Here is a 17,592-nt window from a genome sequence, read left to right as displayed (position 1 = left end):
GCCCCCTCTCCTGAGTTCCCTGTATGTGTGACCGCTTGGCCTCTACGTATGAACGCTCAGCCATCAGCCCCCTCTCCTGAGTTCCCTGTATGTGTGACCGCTTGGCCTCTAGGTATGAACGCTCAGCCAACAGCCCCCTCTCCTGAGTTCCCTGTATGTGTGACCGCTTGGCCTCTACGTATGAACGCTCAGCCATCAGCCCCCTCTCCTGAGTTCCCTGTATGTGTGACCGCTTGGCCTCTAGGTATGAACGCTCAGCCAACAGCCCCCTCTCCTGAGTTCCCTGTATGTGTGACCGCTTGGCCTCTACGTACGAACGCTCAGCCAACAGCCTCCTCTCCTGAGTTCCCTGTATGTGTGACCGCTTGGCCTCTACGTACGAACGCTCAGCCAACAGCCCCCTCTCCTGAGTTCCCTGTATGTGTGACCGCTTGGCCTCTACGTACGAATGCTCAGCCAACAGCCCCCTCTCCTGAGTTCCCTGTATGTGTGACCGCTTGGCCTCTACGTACGAACGCTCAGCCAACAGCCCCCTCTCCTGAGTTCCCTGTATGTGTGACCGCTTGGCCTCTACGTACGAATGCTCAGCCAACAGCCCCCTCTCCTGAGTTCCCTGTATGTGTGACCGCTTGGCCTCTACGTACGAACGCTCAGCCAACAGCCCCCTCTCCTGAGTTCCCTGTATGTGTGACCGCTTGGCCTCTACGTACGAATGCTCAGCCAACAGCCTCCTCTCCTGAGTTCCCTGTATGTGTGACCGCTTGGCCTCTACGTACGAACGCTCAGCCAACAGCCCCCTCTCCTGAGTTCCCTGTATGTGTGACCGCTTGGCCTCTACGTACGAACGCTCAGCCAACAGCCCCCTCCCCTGAGTTCCCTGTATGTGTGACCGCTTGGTCTCTAGGTATGAACGCTCAGCCAACAGCCCTCTCTCCTGAGTTCACTGTACGTGTGACCACTTGGCTTCTACGTACAAATGCTCAGCCAACAGCCCCATCTCCTGAGTTCCCTGTATGTGTGACCGCTTGGCCTCTACGTACGAATGCTCAGGCAACAGCCTCCTCTCCTGAGTTCCCTGTATGTGTGACCGCTTGGCCTCTACGTACGAACGCTCAGCCAACAGCCCCCTCTCCTGAGTTCCCTGTATGTGTGACCACTTGGTCTCTAGGTATGAACGCTCAGCCAACAGCCCTCTCTCCTGAGTTCACTGTACGTGTGACCACTTGGCTTCTACGTACAAATGCTCAGCCAACAGCCTCCTCTCCTGAGTTCCCTGTATGTGTGACCGCTTGGTCTCTAGGTATGAACGCTCAGCCAACAGCCCTCTCTCCTGAGTTCACTGTACGTGTGACCACTTGGCTTCTACGTACAAATGCTCAGCCAACAGCCCCCTCTCCTGAGTTCCCTGTATGTGTGACAGCTTGGCCTCTAGGTACGAATGCTCAGCCAACAGCCCCCTCTCCTGAGTTCCCTGTATGTGTGACAGCTTGGCCTCTAGGTACGAATGCTCAGCCAACAGCCCCCTCTCCTGAGTTCCCTGTATGTGTGACCGCTTGGCCTCTAGGTATGAACCCTCAGCCAACAGCCCTCTCTCCTGATTTCCCTCTATGTGTGACCACTTGGCTTCTAAGTACGAATGCTCAGCCAACAGCCTCATCTCCTGAGTTCACTGTATGCGTGACCACTTGGGCTCTACGTACGAACGCTCAGCCAACAGACCCCTCTCCTGAGTTCCAGGTATGTGTGACCACTTGGCCTCTACGTACGAATGCTCAGCCAACAGACCCCTCTCCTGAGTTCCCGGTATGTGTGACCACTTGGGCTCTACTTGCGAACGCACAGCCAACGGTGAACTGTACTCAAATCCCTGTGCCTCCCGACTCCCCCATACTCAAACTTCCTCTTACCCATTGGTCCTTTCTCCTGACTCCCACGATACGCACAAATGCTCGGCAGACAGACCATGTTGCTGACTTCTCTCTGCGTACAAATGGTCGGCCAACTCTACTCGCACCCCCTCACTCCTGAATCGTCTGCATGCGTGAACGGTTGGCCATCTTCCTCTGAGTCCCTCATACACATGAACGCTTGGCCCACAGCACCTTCTCCTGATTCCCCCCCCCCCAATGCAAGTCAGGAGAGGGTGCTGACATTTTGCCTTATCCTTGTCCCCCAACATCTGGGAAGAGTTGTAAGGCCCCCATACATACCAAATGGTTGGTTGATCCTGCTAAAATCTGTTATTTTGTCCTGCTTCATTTATGTAATGGGTTCTTTACTCTTTGTAACAGGAAGATACACGGAGTACTGAAAAGCCGCATGTTACAGAGAAATAGGGGGCCGTGCACCGCAGAGGAGCTATGGCAACTTTTTTTTTCTTTTTTCCTGAGGCTTCCATTTCAAAGCACGGGTAGCCATAAAGCGTTCCTTTTCCCAACGACTCGATCAGATACAAGTGTCTTTAGACTCGGCTACTCCCCGACCTGTTTGAATGGAACAAAACAAGCCTTTAACATGGAAGCCCGCGCGCCGATGTGAAATGCAAGCGTACATCGACAAGCCGAACAATTTCTGAGATTCAGCCGTCCCCTTTGAACGCTGCTGATGTGATCGCAGACCGAGATAATTTCCCCCTTTTGATGTTCAGTCTCACAGGCGGCTTTTATGCTTTCATTTATGTCAGCCGAGCGATCTACTACGCTGCAAAATCTACGTTCGGGTGCAACGAACACATCTAGAGATATGATACAATACATTCAGATTCTGCAGGCGGGGACGGAGGAAGCTTTTTTTTGTTTTTCTTTTTACTGTTTTTGGGGCTTTTTACTGTAATATAATATGTCTCCTCCAGCCAGGTCATCCTGATTGACATCTGCGCTTCAAGACGTCCTGGTTGAAACAGTATGGAACCGGAAAGTTTAGGACCCCGCTATCAGACTAAAAATCCCTTTTATCCAGCAGCAATGGGAACTGATAGGCATTAAATTATAATTTATTCTGAGCAGGATTAAAAAAAAAAAAGACCTATCCTAAAAGTCTTGGACCTTGACAAACCCTTTAAAAATGCTGAACGATTGGAGCAGCTTTTTGTTAATCTGGCACTTGGAACGTTTTAATCTCGGCTCTCAAGACCTTGGATTATTAGAGGTTTGATTAGGTTTGTTTCACGGCCGTCCATCTTGGTGGTCGCCGCTCACAGACGGGCTTGTCTTTTCTCGCAAGCTTGCTTTGGGCGCTGGATTGACGGAATAATTTGCTGCTTGTCATGTTTTCCCGTGACCACATGTTATAGATGGCCTCTCTATTTTTATTTCCCGCCGTTCCGCGTCTCCTTAGATGTACATCGTCTCCTGTGTGTGCGGCTGTTTACTGCAGTTGTTTGGAGCACGAGGAGCCAGACCATGCTGGTTTGGCTGAAACCCTCACGGACTTAATAAACTACAAGAAGAAAAGATTTCATGTTTCGTTCCAAGACTTGTTTGCTTTGGAATTGGAGGTAGAATCCAGAAGTAATAGTCAGTAGGGATGGCATTTCCACCACACGTGCCGGTTTACTCGCAGGACAAAGGTTGCATAGAATGGAGGTGGTTAATTAAGAAGTGTAGTCCCACGAATTTATGACGCATGCACAAGGTATGTGGATGGCTGATTTTTGGCACACCGTTACCCCCGTCCTCCATTCCAGGCCATGAAAGTTGATAGAGAAGTCTATGGAAGATATGGAAAAACATGGCGCTGATTACTCTGCTCTTTCTGGCACTGCCATCAACTTGGCAAGGTCAGTGAATTCTTAAGTGCGTCCACATCGCCATCGACTTTCTTGGGAATTTTCTACTGCCGTCAGTTCACTTTTTGTTCTGGCTTGAAAAAAGTTAAGACTTAAAGGGAATCGGTCATCTGGTTACTACCCCCTTAACTAAAGGCCCTTTGCTTATTAAATCCGTATTTTGCTTGCAGTATTTTTTAGAAATTGCAGAGAAATGCAGCCATAAAGTTGTTGTAATTGGAAGTGCAGCTGGGTGGACCCTGCACTTTAATCTTTCCTCCCGCGCAACACCTCAATTGCCTGCCAGACGCCAGTCTTTGACTGATCGGTCATTCTTTCTCTGACTTGCCTCCCTTGGCCAAGATTCTACGCGGATGACTTCACTGGCTGGGATTGCCTTTTCAAAGGGTATACACATGCGTAATAAACTGATGACGATACGAGAGTAGGACTATGTCAAGCAAGAAACTCTTGTTCCATGGTGTAATGGTTGGCTCTCTGGACTTAGAATCCAGTGATCTGAGTTAATATCTTAGTGGAACATGGGCAGTTCTTTGTGCGCACAGGAATCACTTTTAAAGAAGATACAGATTAGATATTAGGAAAACTTTTTGACAGTGAGAGGGTGATCAATGAGTGGAACAGGCGGCCATGAGAGGTGGCGAGTTCTCCTTCAATAGAAGTCTCCAAACAGAGGCTGGACAGACTTCGGTCTGAGAGGGTTTAGTGAATCCTGCATTGAGCAGGGAGTAGGTCACGATGACCCTGGAGGTCCCTTCCAACGCTAACATTTTATGATTCTAAGAAAGAAATGACCTGTCAGTCAAGGATCAGTGACGGGCTCGTTGTCCACATTGGCATTTGGACCAAGGCAATCTTCAACCTGCAACATCTCAGTTAATGCCAGAGCTACAAAAAAAAGCTCCCATCCTGTAGGAAGAAAACCATCTCCTTCATGGTCTATAGGTAGCTACTTTGTAAGTTAGCATGTGACTATAGAACCTTGCAATATGACCAGGGATTAGGGCAAACTGAAGTCGCCCATCTGTAGACAGCTGTTTCTCCATTTTTGCTCCCCATCAATATAACGTAGGTTTCTGGATGACTCGGGTGAAGATCCTCTTCAATAAAAGTGAACTGGCTCTTCATCTGAAATTATCTGTAAGTAGCCAGATTTTTGGTGATTTCAAAGTGAAAAAAAAGACATATTACAAGATCCTAAATATTGAATTTACTGATTGTCAATCAAAGGTGTAGATTCTCTTAAGTAGCTGCCAATGACTTTATGTAGAAAGTGTGTTTGGTAAAGCCGTTGCTCGGTCTGCATGCTAATTTCCAAGCGCTTGTCCATGTGTTCTTCATTTCCATCTAATGTAGACTGAATGCGACCCACCTACATGGATATTGTGTGCCACGGTAAGACATCTGAGCAAGGGGCCCGCACTGCGCAGATCGAATGCATTGGGAGAGATGAAAGTTTTGGTGGGATTCCTTCCTACCCTCCCTCCTGAAATCCTAGCTGTATTTTGGTTTGCTGATTTTGCACAGAAATGTTTCTTTGCAGGGATGCAGAGTTTACATAGGGTTATTTAAGGTGGTGGCAGACAGTCATGCTTGCGCGCGCCTGTGGGTAAAGTGGTGGCGGCAGCGGTGGTGAGTTTGAAGACTTTGCTTTTCAGCTCGCTGTGTGTTCCTTGCCAGTAGCCACAAAGAGGCGTGAAAAGAAAAAAAGCAAAAGGCCAAAGAGCTTTCACCTCCCAAAAATCTGAGTTTAATCATCAGACATGTTGGGGATTGTGTGGAGCTGGATTTTCGAAAGCTTCTAAGTCTCGTTAGTCAGCCGGTGTGATATATTGAACACTAGGACTTTCTATGTTATCGCCAGGGTGGTATACCATCCATGGAGTAATGGTCGATGTGGCTCCATGGGCACGGATATCCCATCATAGGGTTTGTTTTATTTCTTGGGGCGGATATGGAAAATCATTCAGTATTCTTTCCTACCCTCTAATTTAGTTTTTTTGGGATAGTTTTTTTTAAAACCCTCGAGATGGCACACTTTTTACCATGAGATAATATCCTCCTGGGAAGCATGAGGTCAGTCTTATTTCGGAGTTCTACACTGCCCTTCGGATCATACGACTGCCAAACATACTAAATAGACTCGTGCTATAATTTTTTATTTTATTATTATTTTATCTACTGGAATTTAAAGAAGTATAAAAGTTGTGGAGATCTGGATTCCCCAGTTGGGCTCATATAATAGACCTCAAGCAGAAAGGTTTTGAGTATACAAGTAGTTTAGTTTTGAAAGCACGAGGGACATAAGTGACTGATGACCATGGGGACAAGATCACAGTAATCCAGGGCACATTTGCACGCACTTCACTTTTGCTTGAGTGCCATCACCTTATTTTCCTGTTTTTCTTTTTGCTACAAATATTGGGGAATACTTAGTTTCTTTTGGCTGTTGCAACCTTACTCATTTTTTACACGTGGCTGTCCTTCTGGTGGCTGTCCTTCTGGTGTTTGATGGCCACACACTACCTCGTAAAATTCCTCACCTTATTGCAACCTTGGCTTCCTCCTTCAAGGGAAGTCAACATTTTTTACTTCTGGTGGATGCTGAAAGTAGCAAAACCCAAGAGCCGGTTGGACTCTCCTAGCTTTGGTAAAAAGTGGTCTTCAATTCTTGACTTTTGCAGGACCTTCTGGTCCAATATGCCGGAGAATGGAAGCTCTTCGTCATTTGGAGAGGGCCTGCTCTGGACTGCATATTTGTGCACGTTTTTGTATATCGTGCTATCATTTTTCATAGCAATTGTGAGAAGATCTCAGGTTTTCGTTAGGCATTAACCAGATTTATATCCATTGACCCATGGAGATGTCTCTGAATCTGGCTTTAGATGGCGCAGCCTTCATATGGTAGATCTGATAAGTAAAGAACAGACGTGAGATTGATGCATATATTTCCTTAAACGAGCACATAGGAAACTTTACTTTTCATCAGAGCATTCCTTTAAAATTACTTTTAGCTATTACCGTATGGGTTTGTACGTCAGGGAGACCTGGTTGACAACCAGTATGGCCACCAATATACCCCCCACAGAGAGTCTCCTATCATTTTGTTCTAAATCACAACTGTTGGGATCCTATCATCTTATAACTCACCACAAGAAGCCATCAGATGACCAGTATGAGCCCTGCAATGGCTACTTTTCCTGGTAGAAACTGAAGGTCATGTTTACAGACCAAGGCCACTAAACAAGGCACTATGTAAAAGATGTGTAGTCAGGACTTTAAAAGTCGGGGGCCGGTGGGACAAAAGATTAGAACTTTCATGTGGGAAATGTCCCTTTAAAGAGGTGTCTCAAACGGACCCCTTATGAAAATTAAGACTCCCTATAAAGCAGTAATTGTGTTTGGCTCTTGAAAGGTCCTAGTAATCAGCTGCTGGATGGTGCAGTGGTATATGGAGACCCTTTATTGGGTATTTATGGAAACTGAAGTAGCTGAGGTATTTACTTTGAGTTGTGGTGTTGAGAGATCAATATGTTGATTGTGGTTTGGTCTACAGGTATGCCGGCGGCTTCACTAGTGACCCCTGCTGATGTCATTAAGACTAGACTGCAGGTCGCGGCACGAGCTGGTCAAACCACTTATTCTGGCGTCATAGACTGCTTCCGGAAAATCCTGCGAGAGGAAGGACATCGGGCGTTATGGAAAGGCGCCGGAGGTAAGATATCCACATGAATATGGATGAACTGATACCACTAAATCAGATATAGATGGGAGATCACATAAATACTGGATCAGACAGGAGATCAGATAGATGATCAGATAGGTTGGAGATCAGATAATGATCAGATAAATAGGTGGGGGCCAGGTAAATAGGTACTGGATCAGTTAATCAAATAGGCAAGAGATCATATAGATGAGCCGATAAATAGGCAGGAGATGATGTAGGAGATTAGATAAATAGGCTGGGGGTCATATCGATGATGCGATAAATAGGCTGGGGGTCAGATAGGAGATTAGATAAATAGGCTGGGGGTCAGATAAATGGGAAATCAGATGGGTGATCAGATAAGTAGGTGAGAGATCAGATTGAGGGTCAGGCTGATGGTCCCCTGATCATCTCTGACCCTCTATCTGTTTAGTATCAGTCAGTCCTCTATCTGAGCTCCTATCCGTGTGTTATTCCCTGCTTGATCTTGGATATGCCCGTTTCCTTATATACGTGTCTTGCGTTCTGTCATCCTGCAGCCCGTGTGTTCAGGTCCTCTCCACAGTTTGGCGTGACTCTTGTGACCTACGAGTTATTGCAGCGATGGTTCTATGTGGATTTTGGTGGAGTGTAAGTTTTTGACTTCTATTAAGTTTACTTTTCTCATCAATGCTTTTTTTCCCCCTACATTCCTTCCATGGTCTTTGATCACAACACCACCTGCTTTATAACCTCGTTGAATTGATCATACTCGGCACACATTGGGCAGCCCCTCGTACGCCGTAGGGCAACGTTATTGGGCTGCATCGGTTCTAGTGAAGAGCTGCCTATTCCAGATGTGTCGTTTATAGAAGTTGTGGGGTTCTTGGTGCCGTCTTTTATGTCTAGGAAATAGATTGCTGCCTACCGATTTGTGAACACATCTTGTTTGCAGACCTTTGTGATGCCTTATTATGGCAGATTGCACTGGTTTTTAATGTTTATCCATGGAGACACATTGTTCTACACGGGAGCTAAAAACATCGATCCGAGCTTCTCAGTACAGACTGTTTTCAGTTTTATCTTCAGACTTTTTATTATTTAAGGATCTTTATAACCTTTTCTTGATATGTGATGAAAATGTCGCATCTTGGTCGGGTTCTTGTTCCCACAACGTACGTTTTTATTAGGTTGATCTTGCAGATGGTCAGGGCATCCTCGATATCCGTGACAGGATCAGAGCTGGTACACACAATTTTGCTCCTGCTGCACCCCTTAGATGCTGCTGTCAAAAATGATCATGGTATCTAAGGGGTTAGAAAGAAGCGTTTTCCCTCCTAGCATGGCTGGATATGAATAGGTTGCTATAGCACGAAGACACTTAAAAGTATCTAAAACATAAATAAACTTATAATAAGTATATAAATTACATTGATTCTGTGAAACCAAACGGGTCATTTATACCGTGCCCTGAATGCCGTACAACCAAATTTAAAAATGCAAAAATTGCTGCATTTCTCTGGTTTTATGGTATTTGGTTTAGAACTGGAAATCAGTAAATTTATGGTGCCGCTTTGCAGAAAACTGGCAAAAAAGCATTGAAAAATTGCCAAAATTTTCAACAACGCCAAATTGCAAACATTTTTTTACGACTTTTGGCTCAGAGGATGGAGGCGCACGCCGTTCTAGAAGATGCACTGAAGTCATTAAGCGGCATGCGCCTGTTAGTGTCTTATTTTCCAGCGAGACTGAATTAGCGGAAGCGTGTCTACGCCAGTCTTAATGCATCGTCCCCTTGATTTACCCCAAAATGGCACAAGTAAAAAACAAATATACAATTCCATCTGCAAACAATACGGCTACATTGATGTAAAAAAAAATCCATAGGGGGTCACTCTCTTTAGATTTAGTAAGTTCCATGTTCTAACCCAATATTTATTTTATTTTTTTCTGTTCCAGGAAACGAGCCGGTTCAGAGCCGGTCCCCAAGTCCCGCATCACGCTGCCTGCGCCGAATCCCGACCATGTCGGCGGATATAGACTAGCAGTGGCGACTTTTGCAGGAATTGAAAGCAAATTTGGACTCTACCTTCCTAGATTTCAGCCATCATCCACTACCACTAAAGCCACCTAAAGCCATTAGCGGTTACGGGGGAGGAGAGCTGTGATTAGATACATTGCCGTCATCGCATCGGCATTTCTAAACCTTTTATTCCGCTGTCATGAGAATTTTTAGATCTTTAGTTCTCCTTTTTTATGTGCAATTACCTTTATCTGGTTCTCTCCCTTATACAGTGCAATCCGGGGAACAAGAGGTTGTAGTGGACCCCCTGGACCGTCAGCCCCAAACCAGTGTCAACAGCAGTCAGGGAATATTGGGTGTTTGCTTTTTGGTTGGGATTTGCTCACCCCGTGACTGTAGGTTAAGTCGTTAACAAGCAAAGATTTAAACTTATAGGTCAAATATTAATTAAAGGGACCCTAATTAATAATGACATTTTGTTTTTGGGTGCCCTGATTTTTTTTTGGTGAATATAAAAATGTTGAATTAAAATACATATAATCAAATGTGATCACACAGTAACAGAATGTAATTAAAGGGTATGTACAACTTTAAGCAACACTTTATATATAGAATGTAAATGAGTTGATTTCTAATTACCGTATATACTCGAGTATAAGCCGACCCGAGTATGAGCCGACCCCCTTAATTTTGCCACAAAAAACTGGGAAAAGTTAATGACTCGAGTATAAGCCTAGGGTGGAAAATGCAGCAGCTACTGGTAAACGTCAAAAGTAAAAATAGATACCAATAAAAGTAAAATTGAGACATCAGTAGGTTAAGTGTTTTTGAATATCCATATTGAATCAGGAGCCCCATATAAAGCTCCATAAAGTTTATGATGGGCCCCATAAGATGCTCCATATTAAAATATGCCCCATATAATCCTGCATAAAGGTTAATAAGGGCCCCATAAGATGCTCCATAAAGATATTTGCCCCATATAGTGCTGCACAAACGTTATGGCCCCATAAGATGCTCCATACAGACTTTTACCCCATTTGCTATTGCTGCGATTAAAAAAAAAAAAATCATACTCACCTCTCCTTCGCTCAGGCCCCCAGCACTTTCAATATTCACCTGACTTCGTTCCGGCACCGCTCCATCTTCAGCGTCTTTTGCACTGACGTTTAGGCAGAGGGCACACACTAACCACGTCATCCCGCCCTCTGACCTGAGCGTCACTGCAGAAGATTCTGAAGATGGAGCGGTGCCCGGAACGGGGAGCAGGTGAATATCACGCAGCGCTGCGCTCCCCATTATACTCACCTGCTCCTGGCGCGGTGCAGTCCCTGCTTCCCCGGCGCTGCAGCTTCTCCCTGTACTGAGTGGTCACCGTTACCGCTCATTACAGTAATGAATATGCGGCTCCACCCTTACAGGTGGAGCCGCATATTCATTACTGTAATGAGCGGTACCATGTGACCACTCAGTACAGGATGAAGCTGGGGAACCAGGGACCTGCAGGGACCGCACCAGGAGTAGGTGAGTATAATTAGACAGCCCCCGCTCCCCCTCCCCTGCCGACCCCCGGGTATGACTCGAGTATAAGCCGAGAGGGGGACTTTCAGCCTAAAAAAATGGGCTGAAAATCTCGGCTTACACTCGAGTATATACGGTAACTTCTGTTGATCCTGAGTTACATCCTTTATTATACTCCAGAGCTGCACTCACTATTCTGCTGGTGGAGTCACTGTGTGCATACAGTTGTGCTCAAAAGTTTACATACCCCGGCAGAATTTTTGCTTTCTTGGCCTTTTTTCAGAGAATATGAATGATTACACCAAAACTTTTTCTCCACTCATGGTTAGTGGTTGGGTGAAGCCATTTATTGTCAAACTACTGTGTTTTCTCTTTTTAAATCATAATGACAACCCAAAACATCCAAATGACCCTGATCAGTAGTTCACATACCCTGGCGATTTTCGCCTGATAACATGCACAGACGTTGACACAAATGGGTGTGAATGGCTACTAAAGGTAACATCCTCACCTGTGACATGTGTGCTTGTAATCGGTGTGTGCGCATAAAAGCTGAGCGAGTTTCTGGGATCCAGACAGACTCTTGCATCTTTCATCCAGCCACTGAGGTTTCTGGATTGTGAGTCATGAGGAAAGCAAAAGAATTGTCAATGGATCTACAGGAAAAGGTAGTTGAACTGTATAAAACAGGAAAAGGATACAAAAAGATATCCAAGGAATTGATAATGCCAGTCAGCAGCGTTCACACTGTGATTAACAAATGGACAATCAGGGGCTCTGTAAAAACAAAACCACGGTCAGGTAGACCAACAAAAATGTCCGCAACTGCCAGGAAAATTGTTCGGGATGCAAAGAACAGTCCACAAATAACATCAGCTGAAATACTGGACTCTCTGAAAACTAGTGGTGTGACTGTTTCAAGATGCACAATAAGGAGGCACTTGAAGAAAAATGAGCTGCTTGGTCGAGTCCCTAGAAGAAAGCCATTACTGCACAAATGCCACAAAGTATCTCGCCTACAACATGCAAAACAGCACAGAGTCAAGCCTCAAAACTTCTGGAACAATGTAGTTTGGAGTGATGAGACCAAAATTGAACTTTTTGTCCACAACCATAAACGTTGCATGATGAAGGGAACACCATTCCTACTGTAAAGAACGAGGTGGATCGCTGATGTTTTGGGGTTGTGTGAGCTACAAAGGCACAGGAAACATGGTCAAAAGTTAAAGGAAAGATGAATGCAGCACGTTATCAGCAAATACTGGAGGCAAATTTGCACTCATCAGCTCGGAAGCTGCACATGGAACGTACTTGGTAGTTCCAACATGACAACGATCCAAAACACAAGGCCAAGTCGACCTGTCATTGGCTACAGCAGAACAAAGTGAAGGTTCTGGAGTGGCCATCTCTGTCTCCTGACCTCAATATCATTGAGCCACTCTGGGGAGATCTCAACTGCACAGTTCATGCTAGACAACCCAGGAATTTACAGGAACTGGAGGCTTTTTGCCAAGAAGAGTGGACGGCTTTACCATCTGAGAAAATAAAGATCCTCATCCACAATTACCACAAAAGACTTCAAGCTGTCATTGATGTTAGAGGGGGCAATACACGATATTAAGAAATGGGGTGTGTGAGCTTTTGATCGGGGTCATTTGGATGTTTTGCGTTGTCATTATGATTTAAAAAGAGAAAACACAGTAGTTTGACAATAAATGGCTTCACCCAACCACTAACCATGAGTGGAGAAAAAGTTTTGGTGTTATCATTCATATTCTCAGAAAAAAGGCCAAGAAAGCAAAAATTCTGCCAGGGTATGTAAACTTTTGAGCACAACTGTACATTACATTACTGACCCTTTACTGATCCAGAGTTACATCCTGTATTATACTCCAGAGCTGCACTCACTATTCTGCTGGTACAGTCACTGTGTACATACATTACATTACTGATCCTGAGTTACATCCTATAGCTGCATTCAGCTCTGGGGGTATAATACAGGATGTAACTTGGGATCAGTAATGCAATGTATGTACACAGTGACTGCACCAGCAGAATAGTGAGTGCAGCTCTGGGGTATAATACAGGAGGTAACTCAGGATCAGTAATGTATGTATACAGTGACTGCACCAGCAGAATAGTGAGTGCAGCTCTGGAGTATAGTACAGTATGTAACTCAGGATCTGTAATGTATGTACACAGTGACTGCACCAGCAGAATAGTGAGTGCAGCTCTGGAGTATAATGCAGGATGTAACTCGGGATCAGTAATGTAATGTATGTACACAGTGACTGCACCAGCAGAATAGTGAGTGCAGCTCTGGAGTATAATACAGGATGTAACTCATGATCAGTAATGTATGTACACAGTGACTGCACCAGCAGAATAGTGAGTGCAGCTCTGGGGTATAATACAGGAGGTAACTCAGGATCAGTAATGTATGTATACAGTGACTGCACCAGCAGAATAGTGAGTGCAGCTCTGGAGTATAGTACAGTATGTAACTCAGGATCTGTAATGTATGTACACAGTGACTGCACCAGCAGAATAGTGAGTGCAGCTCTGGAGTATAATACAAGATGTAACTCAGGATCAGTAATGTAATGTATGTACACAGTGACTGCACCAGCAGAATAGTGAGTGCAGCTCTGGAGTATAATACAGGATGTAACTCATGATCAGTAATGTATGTACACAGTGACTGCACCAGCAGAATAGTGAGTGCAGCTCTGGAGTATAATGCAGGATGTAACTCAGGATCAGTAATGTAATGTATGTACACAGTGACTGCACCAGCAGAATAGTGAGTGCAGCTCTGGAGTATAGTACAGGATGTAACTCAGGATCAGTAATGTAATGTATGTACACATTGACTGCACCAGCAGAATAGTGAGTGCAGCTCTGGAGTATAATGCAGGATGTAACTCAGGATCAGTACTATGTTTTCTGTATTATAGACGAGTTGTACATTTTATTTTTTGTTTTCCGAAAACAGCGCCATTCTTGTACACGAATTGTGACTTTGTTTTGCCCCAAATATTTAATGGAACTGAGCTGCAGTTCTTACAGTTCTCAGCCACAGATGGCGCTGTTTTTGGAAAATTGTGCTTTAATGTTACACAACCCACAATACACGGCACATTGTACGCTATCTATATAATTTGTTACTGTGCGATCACCGCTTGTATGGTGCCGGCCTCTTTCTCTTGCTGCATTGAGCGAAAACCTGTCGTAACTCACAGCATAATCTTGGGGTCTCCTCATTTTTAGAACTTTATCCAAACTACAGACTTTCTCTACAGAAAACCATTTGGTCATTATGTAATGATTGTCTGCAGCTTTGCACTTTGCAAAGTCACCATTTACCTCTGCTTGTTGTCAGTGAATAAATCCCATACCATTTTTAAACTTAATTTAAGTAAAACCATAAACCTTTTTTTAAATGGACCCATAATGTGCACTAAGCGATGAAGAATTGGACAAAAACCTATTTCCCTGAGGAATGGAGAGTTGTCAGATCTGTTTCCAAATTTCACCTCCCAGATCTGTGATGGGCAGGACATGCTGGTTGTTGTTGTTCTGCGAGAGCTGGAGGCTGCTGTAGAACACATAGAGATTCTCAGGAGTTCTGCCGGTGCTCTAGTATCACACTTCTTTTTTTTTTTTTTTTTTTTCTTTTTGCCTCTAGCAATAATCGAACAGTCAAGGTAGGACGACGTAGGATTAACAAAATTGTAAATAAGATTAAAAAAATAAAGTAAAATCCCTCTGCTGCAGTAGAGATTAAAAGCGCACAAAGACTCTTATCGGAACGTATCGGAGATTTATGCCGTCAGTATTGGAGTTGGAACCGTAAGAGCTTGGATCAGTCATCGTCTTTCAGGTTGGGCTCTGCCAAGTCCTATATAGAAAGGGCTCAATCGGCCTCCAACTTCACTAATGATGGGCGAGCGTGCTGGGATAAGGTGTTATCTGTTAATGCTCGGGTGATAAGTGTCTTTGGCGTGCTCGAATAATATGTTTGTGTCCCCGCAGCTGCATGTCTCGCGGCTGTTAGACAGCTGTAACACATGCAGGGATTGCCTGTTTTTTTAGGCAACAGGGACGCGGAACATATTACTCGAGCACTCGCGAGGTACACGGATAACACTCGAGCATGCTCACTCATCACTACACCTCACATCTTGGAGCACAACTCCCAGAATAACTCTGACAAGTATCCTGAAGGTTGCAGTTCTGTGACCGGTGGAGAGCCGTGGTTTGCCAAATGTCATCTTTTCTATAATGTTGTGTTACAAAATTTCAGGGTTTTAAAAAAAAAAACTAAGAATTTCTAGCCGTCACATTCCTATGAAAATTTAAAATTTCGCACGGCAAAAAAATAAAAAGAATTAGAGCCAAAAGATTTTTTTTTTTTTTGTAATTTCTTAGACAAGGTTCTGTCTACAAGCACGAAGCGGAGGCGAAATCTACCAGAACGTAAAACTTCCGAGTGCATTTTATCATTGGGAAACAAACGATTTTGCGTCTATCTACTGGCAAAGACGGTACAAAGATCTATATTTTTCCAGTAGACAGAACCAGTAATTCCTATGAGATCCCATCTGGCTCCACAAAGCTTGTAGTTTTGTACGATGGATGGAGGCCGTTATTTGTGGGTGACACCATGACTGAGGAACATCAGGTGACCGGTTCCAAGAAGCCACATGCTCGATTGTGTATATCTCCGATTGGTGACCTCCACGAAACAAGTGATATCTGTCGTGGATGACGCTACAATAAGTCGGCTTCTTGTGATCGGAAGCTAGACCAATGAATTAGGCCATATGAATGAACCGTAGAGAATCCATGTACTGTAACAACGTCTGCCTTGCTAATCGGTGATTTTTATCATTCGTCAGGAATTGTGCCGGCCAGCGCATTTAGCAATTGACCAATATCCTTTTGTGGTGATCATTGATGGTTGTCTCCTCAGATCTACAGTCAATCCTAGGAACAATTGTCTTTGTGTACAAGATGCCGTTAATCTTTAAGGGTTTTTATTGATCGATAATGGTCAATTACGGTAATTTTTATTTTGACAATGCAGTAAATGTCAGAAGTCATAATGAGTCTAATAAACTAGAACAGAGGACAATCTCCGTATCGTCTGCACATTTTTGTCTATTTTCTGTTGATTTGCTCTACACATACAAAAATATGTAGACTCTCCCCCATCCTCTCCTCCCCAAGCTCCCTTCCCTTTTTATATCTGTGGATGTCCATGTTCACCAAACTCATTGCTCGCAGAGAAGACCGTGGTGTCTCTATGATGGAGACATCTCACTGAATCTATACAGTGCTATAGTTTGGGACATGCCAAAGTCTTCCACAATTTTGCCTTGGTAGAACTGATTTGGACATTGGAAACTGCAAATTTTGAGAATGAAAAAGTTTCAAATTTGATGTGAAACCTGCAACTGAGGACTTTACACACTTTGACCCTTGACCAGTTGAGCTTCCATAGCCACTGACTTTTTACCGAGGAATATAGGCACAGTCAACTGTTCTTCATGTGATTAATGAACCCCGAGATACATCAAATGAACCCAAAATTGAAATTGCCATGTACAAAGCCAAGCATTGGTCGGAGCACAGCAAGCCACCATTGAACACTGGAGAAGACTAAATGCGTTGCGCAAAGTTAATAATCACACTTCCCATCTCGTCTGAATGAATCTTGAATTTTATATTTTGAGGCTACAAAAATGTTATCCAGGAATGCATAGTGCCAAAAGTACTATTTGAAAAAGTGCCTGCGACCATTACTCCTCCATCATTGTTTGTCCTTGGGCCTCTTAGTTCCTGTGAGAAAACATACAATGACTTCCCCTTACCCACGAGACCAGAAAGTAGCCTTGCCGTCAACTCTTACAACATTACAGGGTTTCTTCTTAAACTTCATGTCTATTTTTTAGTAAAAATTTATATAAAAACATTTAGGCTTCTAAGGAATCTCTTAGGCCAAGTTCCCACGATGAGATTTTTGGCTTTGCATATTTTCACTGCTCAAAAAAAAAATGAAGTGCTTTACAGTTTCCGCAAAGTGAGTGGGATTTATAGAAATCTTGTGCCCAATTTGCTTTTTTTCTTACCTGCAGTGTGCGCTTCCAAACCACAACATCTCAAGTTGAGTATATGCTGAGATTTCTGTGCAGATTTTCACCATAGGGTCACAAAAAAAAAATGCGAGTACGGTAACTTAATTTACCTAATAGATGCAGAAAATCTGCAACAATAAAAAATGCACCAAATACTCATTGTGGGAACGTAGCCTTATTGTTAAAGGGAATCTGTCACCCCAAAATTCGCCTATAAGCTAAGGCCACCGGCATCGGGGGCTTATCTACAGCATTCTGTAATGCATTCTGTAATGCTGTAGATAAGCCCCCGATGTATCCTGAAAGATAAGAAAAACGAGTTAGATTATACTCACCCAGGGGCAGTCCCGCTGTGGTCCAGTCCGATGGGCACCGCGGTCCGGCGCCTCCCATCTTCATGCGATGACATCTTCTTCTTTGCTTCATGCCGCAGCTC

General features: G+C 44.2%; 1 protein-coding gene across 1 annotated transcript in view; it reads left to right on the top strand.

Annotated features, from left to right (window-relative positions):
* Positions 1 to 10,045, top strand: part of SLC25A13 (solute carrier family 25 member 13) — a 92,441-nt gene extending 82,396 nt beyond the window's left edge. The window contains exons 16-18 of the mRNA XM_077268120.1: positions 7,344 to 7,502; positions 8,033 to 8,123; positions 9,432 to 10,045. Coding sequence (XP_077124235.1) covers positions 7,344 to 7,502; positions 8,033 to 8,123; positions 9,432 to 9,606 — 425 coding nt within the window. The 3' untranslated portion in view covers positions 9,607 to 10,045. The remainder of the gene's footprint in view (positions 1 to 7,343; positions 7,503 to 8,032; positions 8,124 to 9,431) is intronic.
* Positions 10,046 to 17,592: the final 7,547 nt, after the last annotated feature.

Source organism: Ranitomeya variabilis, chromosome 6 (assembly GCF_051348905.1).
Source record: "Ranitomeya variabilis isolate aRanVar5 chromosome 6, aRanVar5.hap1, whole genome shotgun sequence".
In the NCBI taxonomy this organism is placed as follows: domain Eukaryota; kingdom Metazoa; phylum Chordata; class Amphibia; order Anura; family Dendrobatidae; genus Ranitomeya; species Ranitomeya variabilis.
This window is presented reverse-complemented; position numbering and strand designations above follow the sequence as displayed.